Source organism: Lissotriton vulgaris, chromosome 9 (assembly GCF_964263255.1).
Source record: "Lissotriton vulgaris chromosome 9, aLisVul1.2, whole genome shotgun sequence".
Lineage (NCBI taxonomy): Eukaryota > Metazoa > Chordata > Amphibia > Caudata > Salamandridae > Lissotriton > Lissotriton vulgaris.
In genome coordinates this window covers 930,121,117-930,140,069 of record NC_141697.1, presented here as the reverse complement: position 1 = coordinate 930,140,069, position 18,953 = coordinate 930,121,117, and the positions used below count along the sequence as shown (strand labels likewise).

The 18,953-nt window shown below is 43.4% G+C and overlaps 1 protein-coding gene across 1 annotated transcript in view; it reads right to left on the bottom strand.

Annotated features, from left to right (window-relative positions):
* USP4 (ubiquitin specific peptidase 4) overlaps positions 1-18,953 on the bottom strand; it is an 824,148-nt gene that overhangs the window by 302,915 nt on the left and 502,280 nt on the right. The window contains exons 13-14 of the mRNA XM_086938769.1: positions 18,347-18,441; positions 758-949 (exon numbers count right to left, since the gene is read on the bottom strand). Coding sequence (XP_086794895.1) covers positions 758-949; positions 18,347-18,441 — 287 coding nt within the window. The remainder of the gene's footprint in view (positions 1-757; positions 950-18,346; positions 18,442-18,953) is intronic.

Here is an 18,953-nt window from a genome sequence, read left to right as displayed (position 1 = left end):
GGCGAGACGACAGGCCGCCCCCTTGCGGTCTATGTACACACCGCACACAAGTGGGAATAAAGTCGCGTAGGAACGATAGAACGTTCCCGCAACCGGGGACTCTGAAAGGGAAATACCATGCAAGGAGTCCCCAAAGACCGCACACAAGACAATCAATCACAATAAAAAGAAGTCGGAATAGAAAAGCACTTATCTGGCTGCGGAGCAGCGAAGAAAGAGGAGGAAGATGATGGGAAGTCCGGTTATATAGGGACGATGGACAGAGACAAAGGACTATGGGCTATTATTATAAGCAAAGAGACTCTTGGGAGTTGTTGTTGATTTTTTGTTGAACATTACGTCAATGCTTTATGTTTAAAGCATCTTGTGTTCTTATTATATCTTTTCCTGAGCTGCTGTGGTTTCTTTATGTTAATAAAGCGAAGGAAGATATAGCATAATCTGAAGCCTCCGGTCCTGACATAGAATCTATCACTAACGTGTCTCTTTCAGATAGTTATATGTATGCTACTACAACTTAAAATTTGAACAAAAATGACATGCTGTAACTGCAGATATCACTTGACTATTTCATACAAGATGTTAAAATAATTTTACATTGGTATAAAGTAAACAATAGAACATTTTTAATGGTACCTCTAACTTTAGAGCCATAATGCTGGATTGCCAAGGTAAAAGGAGGCAAAAGCTGTAGAAAACAGCAAAATGAAATTCCAAGGAGAAATAATAAGAACAATTATTGCAAAGGCCTACTTACCGAATACGTTCAAAAACAACATCATACAAGTAATCTACAGTAAGGATGTGTTTTGGTACGGAGATTAGCAAAGGTTGACCGTAGAGGACTGTCCCACTGGATGGATTTGCTTGTCGCATTCTCCTTTCTCTGAAGTAAATTTGAAGAGTGAGACATTCTGAACCACTATTGCTTGGACTGGAAACTTGGTATCTATAAAGAATAAAGCATGACAAAATCACAAATATTTAAGTAGAGGAAAAATTCAACAAAGCACAAGTTAGAAAATAAATGTCAAACTGGTTTAAAAATATTTTCCAAGTTTACATTTTTGGCACTGTGTGCTACATGTTCACCATTTCAAAGACTTACAATTAGCTCCAAACTACATATAATTCTAAAAGGAGAGCGTCAATAATGGGGTTGTTTCCATAAAAAAGATGAAAGTGACCTCAGACAATAAGAGAAAAACTTGAGTTGTCTGTGTCACCTGGAAAATAAAGCTTGAAAACTCCATATGGCCGATAGTCATGAATCCACAACTTATGACATATTGCCCCTAAAATCATCTCTCAGATTCAGCTGATTCAATGCATCAGCAGCGCAAAGGTAGATTAGTATTAGTATGTGGAGTTCATCCAAAACATTGCCCTTCCTCCAACAACCCCATCCCCTACTGATGGGTTTCGCCACCAAATGGGCATCACAATCCCAGCTAAATATTAAAAACTAAGTTACCATACTGCCAACTTGCCCCATCACCCAGCATCATCTCCCTCCACAGGTACAGAAAAAAATACCTGTGGCCTGTCACCTTCACCCACCACTCTACAAATCTCACTATTTCACAAATGGAATACCTGGTGCCCTACCACCATCCCACACCTTCCTTTGTGACGCCCGGTTATCCCAGTCTGTAGAGAAAAAAAACCCTAATGTCATTTCACACTTCAGACAAGGCATTCCCACCTCCCCCCAAAGCCATGAGTCTGCACTTAGCAGAAGACCAAAAAGTATGCTTTGCCCGGGCAGCACCTTTACGAGAGTCTCTCACAACATGGCCTTTATTTCAGGGAAAATGGTTGTTGAAAATGCAGTAGCCATTCTTGCATTCCCATATCTCCCTAGGTCCTCTAGAGTCTAAAAGGAGGAGGTGGATCCAGTCAGACAGACCTGGGATTCAGGGCCTTGAGCTTCCCTTCGTGATGTCTGAGCAGTGAATAAACCAGTTTCAAAACCAGCGTTTACCCTAACGGCTTCCGATTCAAGTCAAACATAAAATACAATCTCAACGCGTTCCGGCTATAGGATAGCCTTGCTCAGCCTTGGTGAGCAAGGCTATTGTATAACCAAAACGCGTTGAACTTCTGGTCAAATGTAATTATGAAAAAAACAGCACTCTGCAAGTGTGCAGACTCCTTTCTGTTGATGGTATAGAAGGTGAGTGGAAAATATTTGCACAGAGGTTAGGAGAACACAGCAACGTGGTCCACCATCCCCAATCAGGGGTCCCTGGTCATCCACTAACACAAGAATATATATGTTGCTCATAAAGATAAAACTCCATTCCATTGGCACTCTGCTAGCGATAGCTGAAAAGGGAATACATAGATGGAGCAGATGCAAATAACACAGTCTATTATTAGTTACCATCATACTGAGAAGTTACAGATGCATCTCCTTTTTGTAGACCACAGCAAAAGTGTTGCAAAAATTGAAAAAAAAACAAGTTGCACATTTTCAACCAATCCACAAATGGCAAAAGTATGGAGTGTGTAGAATCTATATTGATTTATGCTGCAAAACCACGTCGGGTCCCTGCCACGCAGAAACACTAAGCTTTGCAATCGAGAAATGGACAAAAACATAGGCAAAGCCAGTAGAATCTCAACAAATTGATGCACCCACACTAGGCTAAGCTAGAACATAGAATTCAGCATCAATAGGCAGGTGTCATCTAGATCTGTTCTCTAACTAGTGTAAAACCTCCTCCATGAAGAGATCATGTCAAGACAAGGTAGGACCAGGGTGAATGTTCTAAAGGGTCCTGCAAAGTTGAACTATGTTGGCACTGATGGAATGCTGGACAGCTCTTTATATGAAGAATTTGGGGTGGAAGGGGATTAGGGCAGGCATTAAAACAATTTGGGATCTATGGAGAGGGACAGTAAAGTAGGTCTCATTTTGTACAGTCTGTGAAAGAACAGAGAAACCTCTTCGCTAGAGATGTCAATAATTTTGGTAGGCATGGTGACCTTCGTACCAGTGACCCACTTGCACTACTTAATGGTATCTATGTACTGGCTAGCTAGGAGATGATTTGCAGAACTTTGGAAAGATGTTGAGCCTCAACTATTCCTGTGAGGAGCTCCCTTACCTATCAACTTGATAATACCTATTGCCGTGCTCGCTAGGGAAGAAGCGTGCCAGCTAGGTTAAAGCTGTTCCCACAATGTGGTTAGCTTAGCTTATAGGTGGAGCTTCTTGAAGACAGGTGTTGTGAGGTGCATGATTCAGTGCTAGAGTTAATGAGAAGTGTGCCCAATACCACTCCCGTACGCCTCAGTACCCTTCCTGTTTAATAATATCATTCACATGTTGCATTTAGAAAACGAACAGAGCCCTCATATTAGCCCTTCAATCAGCAGTCACCTTTGTAAATCAACATGTTGGGGTATAAAACACAAAGTATGGTCGTGTCCTATTTATGCACAGTCCCAGACTCTGCAGTGCTTTTATTTTACAGCTTAGAGGGGCTATTTGTGGCTCCACCATAAGGGGACAGGGCCATCAATGAATGGAAATAGGTAAAAGATTGGACATATGACTGCTCACCTCTACGTCCTAGGTGGCATCTCCAGAATCAATTTGAAAATAATAACTATGATTAGGATGTTTAGTTTTCAGTGTTTATTTTTTGTGGATTTCAGTGGTGTTTTCGGAGTGTTTTAAAATTCCTAGTGGAAGAAAAAAGAAAAAAAGACAGCACCGAGTACTCAAAAATAAAAGAAATTCCAGTAACTACTCAAGAGGCAACAAGCAATAACAACACCAACAACACGTTACAAAACCAAGTAAAAAGAGATATCGGTACTCAAACGAAAAGGTCATCAAATAAGGGATCCCAGAACAACCCCCAGGAGCCAATTACATATTCCTTAAAGAAACTCTTTAGAGAAGACACAACAAACGTACACAACCTATACCCTATTTTTGCAAACACCAAAAACAACTCAATAATACCTAACTCAGCGACTGATTTAGGTAAAAAACCCAATACCACACTTGACGGAAAACATGAGAAGGACACACAGCAAATCAAGAAGAACCACAAAGGAGCCGGAAAAAAAAGAGGAAAACCACTAAGAAGAATCAAAAAGAAGAAAGCGCGTAGGCTCAAATTTCAGAAAGCAACTATCTCTCCCTCACCCCAGCAAGAGCCCGAAGAACGCACGAATACACCGACTCCCATCAAGGGAACAAATCGAAACGTGGCAGTAAACACTGACACAAACATTTCTCAACTAAATACCACCTTAAACCCAAGAGCTGAAAAATTTCATCCCAATCAAACAACTTTAGGGACAAGGGAGCGCTTTAAAGGGTCAGAAAATCATGATAAAAACCCTCCATCTGGAGAAGAAATATTAACTAAATATTTACAAATTACAGAACTCTTCCCCACAGATTGTGTCCCACTAAACCGCGGTAGAATACTCAATCTATTCCAACAAATTACAACTTTGCACACTTTAACAAGTAAAGAAATTGACTTTGTAACATTCCCAGATAGAGATAACACCAAAACTGCGGTGGTAGTATTTTGGTCGCCGGTATTACCAGGGATCATCCTTAGAGAACAGGAAACCTTACATAAATTTGGCTATGATCTGATTCCAATAATCGAAATGACAGACAACAAATCGAAAAAATGGCACAAAGGAACTTTATGGGAAAACCCCCACACTCACACCAAAACTACCAACAATATTGATGATGCAGTAACTAATTCCATTCCAAATCAAAATCTAAGGATCTTAGTAAAAAACGGAGAAAGAGAAGTTTGGAACCAAGATACGGAAGCAATGGAAGCAGCAAAACTACTCCAGTCATGGTCATGGATTTCTGAGTCACTAAACGGAGGGAAAAGCGCGAAGTTTTCGACTCACTCCGTTTAGCAATGGCCTCTTGATAACATCATGGAATATGGCAGGGAAAACCACAGATAAAATGACGGAAGCCACAAAAAATTGTCCGGATATACTGGCACTACAGGAAACGTGGTCAACAAAAACCTTTAACCAGGACAGTTATTTCGTGTACGATATTCCTGCGCAGGAAACCAAACGGGGACACGCAAAGGGAGGGATAGCTATCCTACTAAGGGATGAGTATCTCTGGGCCCAAGAAATTCTTTATACCAACTCTAAGCAATTCCAGTGCATAAAGATCAAGACGGTGACTCACCCCTCAGACCCTCAAAAAGGTTTACTCCTTTTTAACGTTTACGTCCCCCCCGGATCAAAGGAAAACATCCAATTCAAGGAAACCCTTGACGCCATTCAGCAAATAATTGAAGCTCAATCTTACCTGCCATTCCTAATCATGGGTGATCTTAATGGTAAAATATCAAACATCGAAATCTCTGATTGGCCGAATTGGTACAAGGAAGAAGCTCTAGAAATACCGGTGCCGACATTCCCGACTAATAGCAGGGCAGACAAAAGAGGGAAAATTCTACTGGCATCACTCCCAATACTTAATGGAACTATATTGAACGGGAACGTAGAAGGAGACATCCCCGCATCCCATACACGACGGGGAAATGGCACCCTTTCAATTCTAGACTACATGATCTGCAGTATGGAACTGTATGAGACAGCTACACATTTGCACACCGACTTTTCAGAAGAGAGTGACCATGCAACCTTATCACTACATACGCAATGGAAAATAACCCACTGCTCACCTAGCCTAATTACGAACAAATATGGCACAGTTGAGATAAAAATAAACCAAAGACGGATCTACTGGAACTCAACCATGTTAGATAAAATAACAACGTCAATTGATACTAACCATCTATTATCCATGGAATACTCTGTTAATCTAATAACGAATTTTGAAACCATCATTGAGAATCTAAAGCAAGTCTTTCTAAACAAATTGAAACAAGCGATATTAGGAAAAAATAAAAACAGAAATCATATTTCGAACTCTGCAATTGCAAAAAAACTAAACCAACTTATTAGAGCCCAATATGTGGATCGCTCAATTTCAAGACAGGTAGAAATAAATAAATTGAAAAACCAACTCAAGAGGGAAAGGCAACGCCTAAAAAGAATAATGCAGGATAAAAACTGGATTGATTTACAAATCGCGGCAAAAATGCGCAACAAACGATCATACTGGTCACTAATCGCAAAGGAAACCGGGACAAAAAAGACCCTGCATTCCATCCCAGTGTCACCTCAAGACTGGGAAACCTAGCCTTATACAAAGAAAACACGAGTAGCAAAGCCGCCGAAAACACAGGGAGCTACAGCGAAAGAAACAACGATCCGATTGGAAGGACCTCCCCGCTCGCAATAGAAATACACATCCGAAAGGCAAGATCTACAGGGGCATCCGGCCCAGACCAAATACCAATCAAGGTCCTGCAGGCAGACCCTAAGGGTTGGAGTAAGTTGTTCTCCCCCCTTTTTAACTACATTCTCAAAACAGCAATAGTGCCAAAATCCTGGAAGGGGAGTATTATAATACCGATTTTTAAAAAAGGATCAAGACATCTGGCCGGCAACTATCGCCAAATAGCATTACTAGATGCCACGGGTAAAATCTTTGCCGCTGAAGTGTTGGACCAACTTAAAAACTGGGCATTTTCAGAGGATCTAATCCCCTTATATCAGGCAGGTTTCAGGCCAAAGCACTCGGTCATCGATAACATTGCGACACTACAAACTATCCTCGACAAGTACGTGGTAGGAAAGTCCCAACCGGTATACGCAGCTTTTATAGACTTTTCTACCGCTTTTGATCGAGTAGACAGACCCTCCCTCTGGAAAAAACTGAGGAAGCTAAGGATCCCAGAACAACTTCTACAAGTCATAATTACACTGCATTCACAAACGTGGTGCCAAGTGCAGATGGGGAGCGATAAGGGTCTGACCAACACAATTCCCACAGCAAATGGACTAAAGCAAGGATGCCTTCTAGCCCCCTTGTTATTCTCACTATACCTTAGTGATCTGCCTCAGCATTTGCAACAAGCACCTAGTTTGCCCCCAAAGATCGCTGCCCAAAACGTTCACGTCCTCCTATACGCAGACGATATCGTAATGTTAGATCTTACGCCCTTTGGTCTGCAAAGACTTCTAGACTCTTTAAATAAATACACCCAGGAAAACTACTTAGTTCCAAATCTTACTAAAACAAAAATAGTTTCCTTCTCCGGAAGAAAAAGGAGTACCAAATTCCGCTGGAAACTCGGAGCTGGAATAATAGAAGAGACCGACGAATACACCTACTTGGGCAGGATTTTCACAAAAACATTAAAAAACAACAAACAAGTTAACAACCTGACCAAAAAATCCGAGGTGCACGCTGGAGCCCTTCAAAGACTATATACTGCCTCCGGTAATAGACACTTTTCATCTCTTCTTAAAGTTTATAGCACAAAGATACCCCCAGTTCTATCATTTGCTTTGGAACACATTCCAATAAAACAGTGGTCATTCCTGGACCAAACAGAAGGGAAGATACTAAGGAAAATGCTGAAGGTATCACAATCCACTCCGGTGCAAGCTCTCCGCCTCGAATTTTCTCTCACCAGCTCATTTTCAAGAGCCATTGCAAACGTTGTCAGGTGGGCATATAATCTGCTACACGCAAAGGATGGAACCCTCCGTTCACTACTCAAAGCCGAGACCTTCGATCATGGTGCCTCAAAACAAGTATTCTTTACCAACATGACCACCGCTTTTAAACTAGCGGAGATCAACGTCAACCTGCTGCTCACGTGGACACCACCACAACTGAAACTCTTTTTAAAATGTTTAACTCCTAGACTCAGCTACGACTTTGACTCTTCACATTGTGCCAAACTGACCTTGTATAGAAACTTTGCGGAAACATTGGCCCCAAAGCAAGTCCAACAATATATAGACTTTAATCTTTCGCACGGCGCTAGGAGAACAATTACTCTGTTACGGCTTGGCATTTTACCAACACTATCTCTAACGTCAAGATGGAACTCAAATGGTTCTACATCATGTAATTTTTGCAATGGAGGAGAGCAGGATGTAGAACATCTTTTATTTACATGCCCAAATCCAAAACTAGTGGCAGCGAGGAGAAAATATCTGAGTCCTATATACATCAACTGCCGTATCACTACTGTAAAGGACTTGATTATAGTATGCAAATCTCCGCCCAATGAACTAGTTTGTTTTAACTTTTATAAATTTTTAAAACCCTTTTTAGCTTTGTACTAATATGAAACTTTAAGCGTATCTGTAACTGAATTTTATCGTAAAAATTTGTGGTCCTCAGTAGAGTACCAAAACAAATAAAAATAAACTTGAAAAAAACTTGAAAACTTGAGTGTTTCTCCAGTATTTACAAAGCACCTTTTTAGCATTTATAGTTATATAACACGTATTTAAATTAAAAGAGAAGTTATGCAGGTTATGTAGTGTCGTCCCATCTGCAGTGTGTCCAATGGACTTATGTAAGACAATTTCAAGAAGAAATGCGTTACTTACCTGTAACTGCAGTTATCCAGTATTGGTATCTTTCATAGATTCACATTCCTGAATCATTCCCCGTCGTCCAGACGGGAGTCTCCGGTACATAGAAAAGTAATGTCCTATAGACATACATAGAGAAAAGTAGGCCTAAGGGCCTTGCCTTAGTAGCCTTTGTCCTTTTGTAAAAAGGACCAAACTCCAGAAGGTAGCCAATCAGCTACCACCTCCCTCTAGAACCTTCCTGTCAGGGGCCTCAGTCTCTCAGATTTTCGTACGCACCAAGCTAGGTAGGCGTAATACTTGTTAGAGAAAGAAGTGAGTCCTTCCAGGGGAGGCGGGAGGGTTGCATGTGAATCTATGAAAGACACCAATACTGGATAACTGCAGTTACAGGTAAGTAACGCATTTCTTATCCAGTATTATGGGTGTCTTTCATAGATTCACATGCCTGAATCAGAGTAGTAAGCAGTACATTATGCACATTTCTGATGGAACAGCATACAGTAGTCGGAGATAATACATATCATACGACTAAAAGCCATCAACAAGTAACAAGAAATAAATAAATGTGCATACCAGCGAAGGATGGCGGGAAGGAGGAAGGCTCACCTCACTGGAATAGATGGCGAAGCACAGCCTGGCTTACTGCTGCATCCTGCATCAGTTCCGTATCCAGGTAGTAGTGCCTGGTGAAGGTATGCAGCGACTTCCAGGTCGCTGCCCTGCAAATGTCCAATATTGGCACCCCAGCAAAGAGCGCTGCCGATGTGGACACAGCTCTTGTAGAATGAGCTCTTACTTTGGAGTGTAACGGGCGTCCTGCTTTGTTGTGGCAAAAGGCAATTGCCGAAGATATCCATTGTGAAACACTTTACTTGGAAAGCGGCATGCCTTTTCTTGGTCTACTGAAAGCGATGAAAAGCTGGTTCGTTTTCCTAAAATGTTTTGTCTTGTCGAGGTAAAATTTAAGACACCTCTTCAGGTCCAAAGAGTGCAGGGATCTTTCAGCTGCAGTGCCGGGATTTGGGAAGAAAGATCGGAGGACTAGGGGTTCATTTAAATGAAAGTCTGACGGGACCTTAGGAATAAATCGAGGGTTAGTTCTTAAAACCACTCTGTCTTCCTTGAACTGCATGAAGGGATTTTGTATTGAGAGAGCCTGTAGTTCACTGACCCTTCTTGCTGAGGTCAGGGCCAATAGAAGGGCCGTTTTCCAGGAGATCTATTTGATATCTGCTCTGTGAGTAGGGTCGAAAGGGTGCTTCATCAACTGGTTGAGGACCACATTTAGATGCCATGTTGGTGGAACTCTCCGTGAGCGAGGAAAGGATCTGTAAAGCCCCTTAAGGAATTGTTTTATTAACCTGTGTGACCAGAGAGAGGGTCCTTTTGAAGTTCTTGTAAAGCAAGAAATTGCTGCCAAATGTACTCTGATAGAGGCATGCGCAAATCCCGCCTGTGCCAGGTGTAGCAGATATGGTAGTAACTGCTCCGGAGTAGCCTTAAAGATCTTTGTCCTTACACCAAATGCAAAAAGTGTTACCATTTTAACGAATAGGTCTTATTTGTGCTGTCTGCTCTTGCTTTTGCGAGGACATCTTTGCACTCCTGCGGAATGTCTAGTTGACAGAACTCTCGGTACTCAGGAGCTAAGCCGATAATCTGAGAGATTTCAGATTTGGGTGCTGTACCTGGCCGTTGGACATCGTGAACAGGGACGGATGTTGGCCCAGACGGATTGGCGGGTGGACTGAGAGGTGATGGAGGTCCAAGAACCAATGCTACCTCGGCCAGAACGGGGCAATCAGACTCAGGGTGCAGTGTTCGGTCTTCATTTTTCGGAGGACTCTTGGTATCTGGGGAAATGGCGGAAATGCATACGCAAACACGTTGCACCATGCGATGGAAAATGCATTTCCGAGGGACCGCAGTTGGGGATGCCAACTTGCGAAGTTGCGGCATTTGGCGTTCTCCCAGGTGGCAAAAAGGTCGATCTGCGGTCTTCCCCATTCCGAAAAGATGTGATCTAGCACTTATTGTTCTAGCTCCCATTTGTGGGACAGTGATCTCTGTCCGCTTAGAGCATCTGCTATGATGTTGTCCTTGCCTGGGACATACTCCGCTGACAGCGTGATACTGTGGAGCACAAGCCAGTTCCAGATTTTCTGCGATTTGCGAGATGGTTTCCTCCCTGTTTGTTCAAGTAGTGCATTGTCGTAGTGTTGTCGGTCCTGACAAGCACTGGGGTGTTCTGGGTGCGCGGTAGGAAAGCCTGCAGAGATAGAAAAACTGACCTCAGCTCTAGGAGATTGATATGGAGCTGCTTTTCCTGGTCCGTCCACTTGCCGCTGATCTGCAGCTCTTGAAGGACCGCTCCCCAACCCTCTAGGGAGGCATCCGTAGTTATCACATGTGGAGCTGCAGGCAGCAGAAATGTTAGTCCTTGCGAGAGGTTTTTGGACGACCTCCACCATAGCAAGGCCTTGGACATTTGCTGTGTTATCATAATGCGATCCTTGAAAGAGCCTGTGCTCTGAGTCCATTGCCTGGTCAAGGCCTCCTGCAGAGGGCGCATTCTGAGCCGACAGTGTGGAATAAGCAGGATACATGAGGACATCATCCCCAGGAGGGACTTGAAAGTACGGACCGGCAAAGTTTTTCGAGGCAACTGCGGTGGCCAGAGTGATAAGCTTGTGCTTCCTTTCCTGAGATGGAAATGCTTTTGAACATTCCGTATCCAATGTCGCCCCGAGAAAGGTAAGAACTCGGGAGGGCTGTAAGGTTGACTTCTCGTGATTGAGCGTCAGACCCAGCTGCTGGAAAAGACTGAGACAGGCGCTGGAAGACTTGACTGCGCCTTTCAAAGATGGTGCTTTTACCAGCCAGTCATCCAGGTATGGGAAGACTTGGTGTCCTTGTTGACGTAGGAAGGCTGCCACTGGGGAGAGGCACTGTAGAAAAAATTAAGAAAATTTATAATCTATTCCCTGCAAAGCCCACGATTAGTCCTTCATAATTTGAAATTATATCTGAACTTACTAGCATTCCAGAATTAGACCAGAAGTCTTTGACAGGCTCTGTCAAAAAGTCAAATCAGGTTCGTCTCTAGACCACCTAAAGCCCGAACATTTCAGGAAAGCAGATGCTACAGTGCTTGAACCTTTGAGAGCCATCATTAATACGTCATTGACGACGTCAGAAATTCCCACTAAATGGAAAGAGGCGTGGGTAAATCCCATAATTAAAAAACCCAATTTAGATCCGACAAAACCCGAAAACTACAGGCCTATATCCCTCTTACCATGGCCAGCCAAGGTTACTGAGTCTTACGTGAACACCATCTTAACGGAACACCTCTATGCCAATAACATCTTGGACGCCTCCCAGCATGGTTTCCGTGCAGACCATAGCACAGAGACGGCACTTCTCAGTGTGACAGAACATCTTAGGTCCATTAGAGACTCCGGTCAAACGGCAGCGCTGATCCTACTCGACCTCAGCGCTGCCTATGATACGGTCTCACACGAGGTGCTTCTGTACAGACTGGAGGCAGCAGGGGTGAAGAGCTCAGCCCTGGCCTGGTTTAAAGCATTTCTGACAGACAGATCTTTTCAGGTAGCTATCCCCCCATTCCTCTCAAAAAAGAGTAACATAATGCAGGGAGTACCCCAGGGCTCAGCGCTCAGCCCCACACTCTTTAATTTATATGTCCAACCGCTAGCTGAGATCGCCAAGGAGTGGGACCTGTCCATCGTCTCATATGCTGACGATACTCAGCTGGTGGTGACATTGAGTGATGATAACGGAGCAGGAGCGCTGAATTTTAAACATGGCCTCGCTGCAGTAACTGAATGGCTGACGGCCAATTATTTACAACTTAATGCAGACAAAACGGAGGTGCTAATAGTAGGAAAAGATACCAAAGCCTGGGGAAAGGACTGGTGGCCGGAGATTCTTGGCCCTCCTCCTGACCCCAAAACAGAGGTAAAGAACTTGGGGGTGTGGTTCGACTCAGCCCTGAGCTTTATCGGCCACACCAAAAAAATTGCTGCCACTAGTTTTGGTATCTTGCGTAACCTGCGACCTATACTAACATTTTTTGACCCCTCTACACGTCAGTTGATTATCCAAGCCACAATCCTTTCTGGCATAGATTATGCCAATTCCTTACTCCTGGGAGCTAATCAAGCGGGAAAAAAAGTCTGCAGCGTGTCCAAAACGCGGCAGCATGGGCCCTAACAGGGCTTCCCCGGTTTGAGTCCGTAACCAACACTCTGGTAAAATTGCACTGGCTACCGGTGGAAAAAAGAATCAATTTCAAGGCCCTGTGCTTGGCCTTTAAGATCCTAAAAAAATCTTCACCCCCCATGTTATGTCATCTTATAACGCATTACACTCCCAATAGATCCCTCAGATCAGAAGGACAAAACTTGGTCACGATTCCTCGTGTCAGACTCGCCCGCACGGGCGGACGTTCCTTACAATATATGGCTGCTAAACTATGGAACGCACTACCACTGTGGATTCGAAGCATAAATGACCTTTTATCCTTTAGAAAGGCAATTAAGACCCACTTGTTCTGCTAAGCTGACCCTAAAGCTTGTGGTATGTTGCGCTCTCTCCTGTCTGGTCCAGCGCCGGGACGCTCCTTCTCTGGGGCAGCCGTTGCGCTATATAAGCAGCTGTAACATAACATAACATAACTTAGTGAAAATTCTGAGTGCCGACTTGAGGCTGAATGGGAGGACAGAGAATTGATAGTGCTGAGCTGCCACGGTGAATCTGAGGTATTTCCTGTGGCCTTTGTGAATAGTGATGTGGTAGTATGCTTCTTGCAGGTCTAAAGACGTCAAAGTCTCCTTCCTCTAGTGACCCCAGGATCTCTTGGATAGTCACCATATGGAACTATTGACTCTTCAAGAATGTGTGGAGTGCCCTGAGGTCTAGGATGGGCCTCCATTTCTTCCCTTTCTTTCGTATTAGAAAGAAGCGGAAATAGAATCCCTTTCCTCTGTGAGTTGCTGGTACTCGCTCTATTGCTCCTTTCTTTAACATTGAAGAGACCTCTTAAAGAAGTAATCGTAAACGCCTGTGTTGAAGCTTGCGAGGAGGAGTTATCGGGGGAATTGAATTGAGTTCCAACGAAAGTCCGAATTGGATCAATTGGAGCACCCACCGATCCGTTGTAATTGATCTCCAATTGTCGAGGAAGTGTGTTAGTATTTCCACCAAGTTTGAAAAAATGAAATTGTGGACGGACTGGCTGTTGGAAAAGGTCATTGGCGTCCGCCAGCAGTTTTCCTCTGATTTTTTTCCCCTGTAGTTAGACCTTCCATACGAGGTCTGACTACCTTGTTGCTGTTGTCGCTGTTGATATTGCGATCTGCCTTGGTTATAGGAATATGAGTATTTGCTCTGGTAAGAACCTCTGTAAGAGGATTGACCTCTACCTCTGCTCCCTCGAAAGGACTGGTTCTTAAACTGCAATGTGCCCAGCGCTCGTGCTGTGTCCGTATCTTTTTTGATCGTTTGTAGGGCCTCATCGATTTTCTCCCCAAAAAGGTGTTGGCCGTCGTAGGGTATGTCCAGTACCTTAGTTTGGACCGCTTGGCGAAAGGATGTAGCCTTAAGCCACCCCTGCCTTCGCAAGACCGCGGCCCCTGCTAGCTGTCTGAAGCCGGTCATTGCCACATCTACGGCACAATCGATAATTTCTGATGCCGATGTTTGGCCTTCCTTAAGGAGTGATTGTACTTCTTCTTTCAAGTTATCTGGTAGTTCCGCCAGATACAGGGCAATATACTCCCACATTTGCCTATTGTAGTGGCCTAGTAGCGCAATGGAATTAGCCACTTTCACAGTCATGGCCGACGTGGTGGAAAAGCGTTTGCCAATACGGTCAAGCTTCCTGCCCTCCTTGTCCGGTGGAGCTGACAATGGGGAAGCCGGATTCCTCGAGTTCTTTTTTGCTGCCTGAGTAACCACAGAATCTGGCTTGGGATGCCCAGTAAGGCAGGCTGCTGCTGTTGTTGGTGCCTTATACTTCTAGTCCAGCCGAGGGACTACTGCGGAGACCAAGGCTGGTGTCTACATCAGCTGTTTTCCCTGTTCCCATATGTGCTCAATGATTGGAATTGATCTTGTTGTTTTCCTAACAGGGTCTTTAAAATCATATAGGAAGCAGTCTGTTTCATGGGATTCCATTTTCATATGGAATCTCGTGGCCGCTCTCTCCACCAAATTGTGAAATCCGCCAATGTCCACTGGCGGTGAGTCCGAGGTAGTGGGTTCAGGTGTGCCCGGAGATGGAGCGATGTAGTCCTCATCGTCCCTGTGGTCGGACTGGTCGTCCCGAACCTCTCCCTCTTCTGGTTCTTCGACTTCTTCGTCAGAAGACGGGAGATTGTGCACTGGTTCTCTTTCCTGACGGATCACCAAAGGTGATGGTCTAGGACGTGAGGATGGTGTCGGTCCAGATGTAACTGGATTTGCTTCCATTGAAGGGGCAGTGGTTGGATCAGGAAACCGCTGCTTGTAGTCTTGGATCAAGAACCGTAAGTCTGAAACTATAGACACCGGAAGGCAAACCATAGGTGTAACCTCCGTCTGGACATGCAAATTTTCAGCCTCTTCTGTATAAGCCATATTATCTCCCTCTTCATCTGTGCTTTGGCACTTTACTATGAGATCCGAAGGACTGGTGGCCTGTCCGTACTGGTCTTCGTCTGATTCCTTGTCCTACAGTATATGTGATGGGGGTAGCTTTTGCACCCTACTTGGAGAGGTTAAGTCAGGGGTTATTGGTTGTTTCGTGCTCTTTTTCGTAGGCGGCTGACTGGCAGCTGACAATGGAAAAATCAAGTCCAATTGTTCCCATAGCGTCGACGATGGAGTCGTCGACGGTGTCGTCGTCGACTGAGTTTCAATAGTCGTCTATGATGGTTTCGTCGACGCTACCTTTCTCGACGGTTCCGTCGTCGATGGCGCGCTCGTCGCCGAGGTCTTCGTCGATGGTGTTTGTCGACGGTATCCTCGTCGACGGTATTCTCGTCGACGGTACCTTCGTCGACGGCCCAGTCGTAGATGGTGCGCTCGTCGACGATGTCTTCGTCGTCGACGATGTCTTTACCGTCGTCGGTGTCTTCGACGACGGCACGCCAGACGACCAGGGTGTCTTCGTCGACGGTGTCGACGGTTTTAGCTTCGTCGTTGACGCGGATGTCGTCGTCGACGGGATCTTCGTCGAGGGCTTTGTAATGAGGATAATCGACGACACAGGCTTGCCCGCAGTCGACGATGGTATAGTTGTCGTCGTTGAGAATGCTGACGCCATCGTTGTCGACACCGTCGTCGATGTAGAAACAGACTGTAGACCCAGTCTTCTTCAGCGCTGAGGTTTCGTCGACGACGACGGCGCAGGTCCTTGTCAGACATTGTAGATTTTACCTCAGAAGACTTTTTGGCAGTCTTTTTAGGAGGAACGTCTGTAGGGCTAGGGGAAGCAACCCTTGGCCTCTTCAAGGATAATTTAAATGAAACTGAAGCCATCTCACGGTCTTCTGAAAACTCCAGGTCGTCTGTTTTTCAGCCTGTTCAACTAGAGGAGCAGCCGGCCTTCTCTGTCTTTTAGTGTTTTTGTATAGAATGTTCTACAAATTCTACACTCTTTAGGAGAATGGTCTGGATAAAGACAGTATAAGCAGGTTTCATGCTTATCATCGACATGGAGCCTCTTCTTACTAAAAGAAGAGCAACCTCTGAAGAGACCCTTCTTCTGTTGATCAGCCATGGTGTATTTATGAAGGAAATATCCAATTTCTGAGAAGAAAAGAGTAAAGTAGGAAACCTGAGAACTCAGGTGGGGACTCCCTAGCACAACGTGCGGTAGAAAATCTGAGAGACTGAGGCTTCTGACAGGAAGGTTCTAGAGGGAGGTGGTAGCTGATTGGCTACCTTCTGGAGTTTGGTCCTTTTTACAAAAGGACATAGATAGGCTACTAAGGCAAGGCCCTTAGGCCTACTTTTCTCTATGTATGCCTATAGGACATTACTTTTCTATGTACCGGAGACTCCCGTCTCGACGACGGGGAATGATTCAGGCATATGAATCTATGAAAGACACCCATAATACTGGATAATCTAAAGTCAGTGCGCTACACTCTCACATCTCAATTCTCTCTCTCGCCACATTAACTCCCACACTCTGCCAGTACTCATTTCTTATGTACAGGACTAATAATGGATTTTAAAATGTGAGAGTGCTATATTCAAAAATTTTAATAAATTCCTGGACACTGTTGGGGGTCATTCACCTATTCCTGATTGCATATAATGACATTGGAGTGGTGGTCAACCTGCCCACAGCATTGCACCTTGCGGGACCTTTTACATTTTGAATTATACCAGATCAATTTGTAGCCCTTCATCCCAAGGCACCTGACACTTGATGCCTTTTTCGCAGGTGACCTGCTATCAATATGGACTAGTTAGACAAGGGGGGTGGATGTTGCAAAGGGTTTTACCCATTCTGAATCTACAGGTAAATGTGATAGAATATATTGGCCAATATTCTTAGGACCCAGACATTTCACTAACAAGTGAAACAATTAAATACTGCCAAGATCAAATAGGATTCTATTGTTTCTAGAGTCTCTACCGTGTATAAATTAGATTAGCCCTAAAACATGCTTCAAAACCATACATCTTTAGTCCAAGCAAACAAAACTAAGGAAACAAAAAGGAAGAAACCCAAGCACACAAACTGAGGAAACAAAAGAAATAAGAAATAATGTTTCAATGACATCTCAAAACAACAAATTCAAGCAGAAGAATATTAGACCAGTCTTTTTTGCTCAAGACTTGGTCAAGGGAAAAGGAAAAGAGGAAAGCCAAGAAATACCTGGCGTTAAGATCTCGAGGCTGACTGCAAAGAGATGGGATACACCTGGAGTCAGGTTGAAATGAAAGCCCAGGACAGAGATGCCTGGAGAGTCCTAGTTGAGGGCCTATACCCCTGGAGGGGTAGTAGGGATAAGTAGGTCTTTCTTGATTCTATTTATTTTTATTTATTTATTTATTGCCATTTATAAAGCGCGACAAATACCCGCATTCTTCCGTGTATAAAAAAAGATACATTGTATTGGTTCTTGCAAAAGACATTAAAATGACTCATTATCTCTTACTTTCCTTTCTTTGAATGCCATTTTAGTATATGATTGTGCAGGTGTTTTTTAGTTTTAGTGTTTATATATTTACACTAATGAGGGCAGTTTCCCTTTCACTGGTTTTTCATCTGTTATAGGGTTAACCTCAAAACAGGATTGCCTAACTATAAACTGTCACCAACAGGGTGGTCTGTATTGGAACACTGAGTAAGAAGCATTGACAAATTCAAGTGGCCATTTGTTTTATGACATTTATATTCACTGGTATGTTGACTTTAAATATTCCAAAATGACTCCTTTACAGTAGGGAACTGAGTCGCTGTTAAATTAACAAACCACTGGATCACTCAAACTCAAAGGCATTATCTTGTAGGAATGATTGACAAATATTTGCAACTCTTAATAAATGCAGGCAACAATGTCAGCTTGGAGTAGATTCACTTAACTTCCCACATGTTTTGTCAAATGTTGAATAATCGTTCATATAAGAATTACATTCTGCAGTAAATTGTATAATTTGGTAATCTCTTAGTTGGTTGTTCAACACCTACTGGCATTTGGTAATTTTTATAACTGCAAAAATATTTTCATAATCTTGGTCGATTCACAACCAAACGATTCACTATTTTTAAGAGAAATCCATATAAAATGTAATATCAGTGCATTATTTAGTACTATACAACAGTTGATATATTTACACATATATATCATCTCTGTCCATGATATGGTTCAATCCCTCCTCCATTCTGAAAATCTTATGGAACCGATGATTATAAACATCTGCCACCACCATCTAGAGAAGAGAGGAAAAACACTTTAAGAGCACTTACATTTAGTGAAAAGAAAGAATGATGACTTTTCTGTTTAAAGTGTATACATTAGTTAGGAAATACAACACAGAGTATGTCACATATTTTCCTTTATTCAATGTACATTAACTCAAGTTTGACAGTGCAGTATGCAAATCTAGTAGATGGTACATTCGCCAACAATATACTTCATTACTATGTTAACTTCTACCAGAACAATGTATTATCCTTACTGTGCGACCGGGTCTTCACCATACTCGGCAAGACCCGCCATCTACAACACCCGGATCCACCTCGAACCCTAGGTGAGATTCCGTCAACCACAGCCCTGCCAGAAACTATCAAAGCAGAACCCGCTTTAGACGTTTTTTTGCGTTAATGTGCCAACATTTCATTTTTGCTAAAATTAGTTTTCCTCTTTTACCCCAAAGTTGTGAATACTACGACTATTACTATTCGGCTTCATTCGCCGCAAGCATCATTCTCCATCGCTCTC